We start from the raw sequence: 3,823 nt of genomic DNA on the forward strand, positions 1-3,823 counted from the left end.
ATACGATGCTAAATAAATAAATAAACCTCCATGAACTAAAGTCAACTCTGCACTCTAAATTGAAACTACTTTCATTCTAAAAGAAGTATAGTAATGTTTTAAAATTGAGTGTTGGATTGAACACTTGGGAAGTGATGCTTTAAACATGTGTCTCTAAAAGCTATATAAATGCTCCTATTGCTGCCCTTGTGTAGGACAGCAGCTTGTTAGCGCTGAGGAGGAAATCACAGTGCAGAGAGGAGAAGTGTTGCCGGTCCCAGTCCCCCGTTGACATTTTAGGAATGATAAAAGTTCCGCCTTGCCTGGAGCTACAGCCTCGCTGGAGCCGGCCTCCGTCTGCGGCAGATTGCCTTTGCTCATTACAGCAATTATTTTACTCCTTAACCCTTGCCTGAATGGCAGAGAACTCAAGAGAAAGCCTTTAAAACTGCTGTTGAGTGGTCTGTAATTTTCCCCCTATCTGATCTGTTTTTTCTTTCATGTAGGTCTTCCTGATGGCAGAAAATGACTCCAGCGTTCATCTGAAGGATGTCATGTTTTCTTTATGCGCGCCAGTCAGGTAATTCGTTTGTACACACGAGTTCCAACACCCTGTCTTCTCCATAATGGGATGTCACCTGGCTCCTTTTACAACCTATAATACTCAATAATGACACTCTATGTTGATTGTTTACAAGCAATTTAGCCCAGAGAAGAAATCTCCAATATGTATCGGTATGTTTTGAAGTCAGCTCCCCCCCCCCACGCCCTCAACTCTTCTGGCGCCAACAAAATCTAGGTTAGTTGTTCCAAAGCAATAAGCAACAGCTGTAGCAATACATTCCCCCAAATAATATGTGTCAAGTTTAAATGCACGCTGCAAGCCGGAAATATGTGCACAGAAAGTGTGAAATATTCGAATTGAAGAACTGGGGACATTATATTATTGTCAATACGTGAATATGGCGTGGGTCACATAAAGCGTTTAGACTGCTCAATGGCATTCCACAAAGCACAATAATTAAATTGTGCTGATCAATATTCCTATTTTTATTTTTAACACGCTTTAACAGGCCTGATAATAATGATCCCCTCTGCTTTTTCCCCATATAAACTTGTTTGTCTCAATTTGCGATGCAATGTCCAAAAACTCACAACAGGCCCACACTTCTTCCTAAAAATAGATAAAGAATTGTAAAACACCTGTCCTAAAAAATAATAAAATGTTATTTTCAAGCACAGTTAATCCTACTGCTCTGTGAAAGAATCAGCAACAGGCCCCATGCAAGTGTCAGTCAAAACGAACAACCGCTTAATGAAAAAGAATAAACAATTTATTGTTAAGTTATGTCACAAATATATTCATAATATAAATGAGAATATTCTTCAAATATACATTATTTTACAGTACACATATCCCTTCCGAAGGGAATCATTCCAACAACAGACAGTGCTGTTATAAAAACAAATGCTGTGGTTCTCCAAATTCCCAAAGAGCATTACTTGACACCGGATTCAGTAACCCACTATAGTTACGCATTGATACAAATGCAAAAACAAATGTTTTTTTGCAGTGTGACAGCCGCCCACTAATGCTATATGATGCCCAACATTAATTGGTTGGTGCAAAATGTGAAGGTGCGCAATAGTCTCTGACTTACTCATAGAAGTTGGTTTAATAGCCCTTTTACCTGCTGGTGAAAGTAGAGCAGTGGGCTACCTTTGACACACTGTGGCACACAGCATAGCGTCCATACTTGACTGTCCACTCGTGATAGAAGGCCTACAGTTATTAAGTTGTTTTCCACCTCTGCACCGCAAAATGTCCATTTTAGAGTCATTTAGTCTCACACTCAGAGATTATTTTCTGAAATAAGATTTCCATCAATTCGTTCTTGATTGGCGTTGTCCACTGACAAAAACCGATGTAAAACTCAATATTAAAGGACTAATACAACTGGATTATTTTTTGCAGTGTTTGAACTTACTGGCGAGGTCAGGAGAAGTAGATAAACTTCAAGGTCCTCAGAAGGGGGTCTGTATTAAGGCATTGGCCCCCTGACAGGATGTGACACTGAGCTCACCGCCGGGATGCCTCTTCATTTTGTGTCAGCACACCTGTCCGAAGGGCCCCTCTAGTAGCCTAGTCTTAACACCTTGTGTCCCACTGCACGTGCCCCTCGTCCTGCGTCCCTGTCAAGCGAGGTGGTACATACTGTATCCGAGGTGAGCGGCGTACAGTCCCACGGGGGAAACCGGCAGAGAGTGCCTCTGGAACGGGTGAGACCCGTAGGACCCAGGCACGTGTGCACCGAGAGGAAATGAAATCCCGAAAGCTGGAGGCAGCATAGGTTTAGCTGCCATTTTCAGTTTTTCAAGTTCTGCCTCCTGCAGCCGCTTTGCTTTCGCTCTCCTGTTCTGAAACCAGATTTTGACCTGGGTCTCCGTCAAGTTGAGGGAACTGGAGAACTCTGCCCGCTCGGCGATGGACAGATACTGCTTCTGGCGGAACTTCCTCTCCAGGGCCAGCAGCTGGGACGTAGTGAAGGGGGTCCGGGGCTTTCGGTTCGTCTTGTGTTTTCGCAGGGGACACGCGGGAGGACTCAACCTTCCTGTAAGAGGACAAAACGCTTGATTTAAAACCTTGGATTCCAATGCGCAATGCTGAATCCACACTAGACAAATACACTGAGAAAAAGTTATCAAAACACGTCAACTAAGAAAGAAATCCTATTCCATAAAAGTTTAAACATCAGAATCATATTACAAATATTGAATAGATATGTTATTTATTTTGCACTGACGCCAAACTTACGTGGAGGAGTAGGAGAAAAACGAGGACTCTGTAACCATGAAGTTCTCTCATTACTGTCGGGGCTCTCGGGTTTGATCAATACGTCTTCTGGCATGTTCATGATGTCGTCCACCGAAAACGAGGAGCTCATGGCTAAAGCAGGAACTGAAGAATCCAGACTACCGAAAGAGCCCATCCTTACGCCCTTTCCCAACGCGTGGGACGTCCCGGGAACGGACGGGGCATCCGGGGACGCCACCTCTCTGCTGGGTTTCCTATCAGCCATCAGTGCCTCCACGCTGAAAGGCAAAATAGCAACTTTGGGCTTCGCTGTCTCCTCTGTGGGGCTCAGACTGGTCTGCATCTCGCCTCTGCTGCCGAGAACGGAGCGCGGAGGGAGGTCTTCAGATTTCAAACCAGCGGTCAAAGCTGACATGGCGATCGATGGGGCCATACAGGTCCGACTGGCACGGGTTAGGTGACTAGTTGACTCTAGTGGGTACAGTAGAAAGAGTTACACAAAGTTGTTCCACCCTAAGGTGACGGTATCCTCATGTTTATGTGACCGAATTGGAGTGCAGGGTTATAATAAGGCAGACGTGGAGAGAGAGGCGGCCAATCAGGGGCGAGATGGGCTGGTCCTGGACTCAGAGAGAGAGAGAGAGAGACAGAGAGAGAGAGAGAGAGACAGAGAGGGAGAGAGGGAGAGAGAGAGAAAATCAGTAGGCAGTTGACAATAGTTACTTTTTTTGAACGAGCAACTTCAGATAAACAAAGACGATAAACTCTTAAAGGGCCATGGCTTCATCAAGACTTAATAAACAATGATGTTAGTCCACCCTATAATGATCCATTACGTTATTGGCCTTTTATTATAGGACGTATGTGCATTATTTCTATTATTACTTTGTTGTTTATTATAGATCATAACTTTTATGTCCCAAACATTGTGACATGCTGTATTCACATCCACCCATATGATGGCTGGTTTTGGCTATGTGCTAAAACTGCTGCAGTGAGTCCGAGATGTTTACTGTTCTTTATGTGATG

General features: G+C 44.0%; 1 protein-coding gene across 1 annotated transcript; it reads right to left on the reverse strand.

Moving 5' to 3' along the window:
- Nucleotides 1–1,291: 1,291 nt before the first annotated feature.
- msx1a (muscle segment homeobox 1a) lies at nucleotides 1,292–3,350 on the reverse strand. The gene is made up of 2 exons (XM_032512750.1): nucleotides 2,795–3,350; nucleotides 1,292–2,591 (listed from the first exon to the last, which is right to left on the reverse strand). The coding sequence occupies exons 1-2, from the start codon at nucleotides 3,225–3,227 to the stop codon at nucleotides 2,176–2,178; spliced, it is 849 nt and encodes a 282-aa protein (XP_032368641.1). The 5' UTR covers nucleotides 3,228–3,350; the 3' UTR covers nucleotides 1,292–2,175.
- Nucleotides 3,351–3,823: the final 473 nt, after the last annotated feature.

This window comes from Etheostoma spectabile, chromosome 4, assembly GCF_008692095.1.
Source record: "Etheostoma spectabile isolate EspeVRDwgs_2016 chromosome 4, UIUC_Espe_1.0, whole genome shotgun sequence".
In the NCBI taxonomy this organism is placed as follows: Eukaryota; Metazoa; Chordata; class Actinopteri; order Perciformes; family Percidae; genus Etheostoma; species Etheostoma spectabile.

Coding starts and splice junctions, on each gene's coding strand:
- msx1a (XM_032512750.1), bottom strand. CDS start 3,227: ATGGCCCCATCGATCGCCATGTCAGCTTTGACCGCTGGTTTGAAATCT. Junction 2,592..2,794: donor TTTTTCTCCTACTCCTCCAC/GTAAGTTTGGCG, acceptor GTCCTCTTACAG/GAAGGTTGAGTCCTCCCGCG.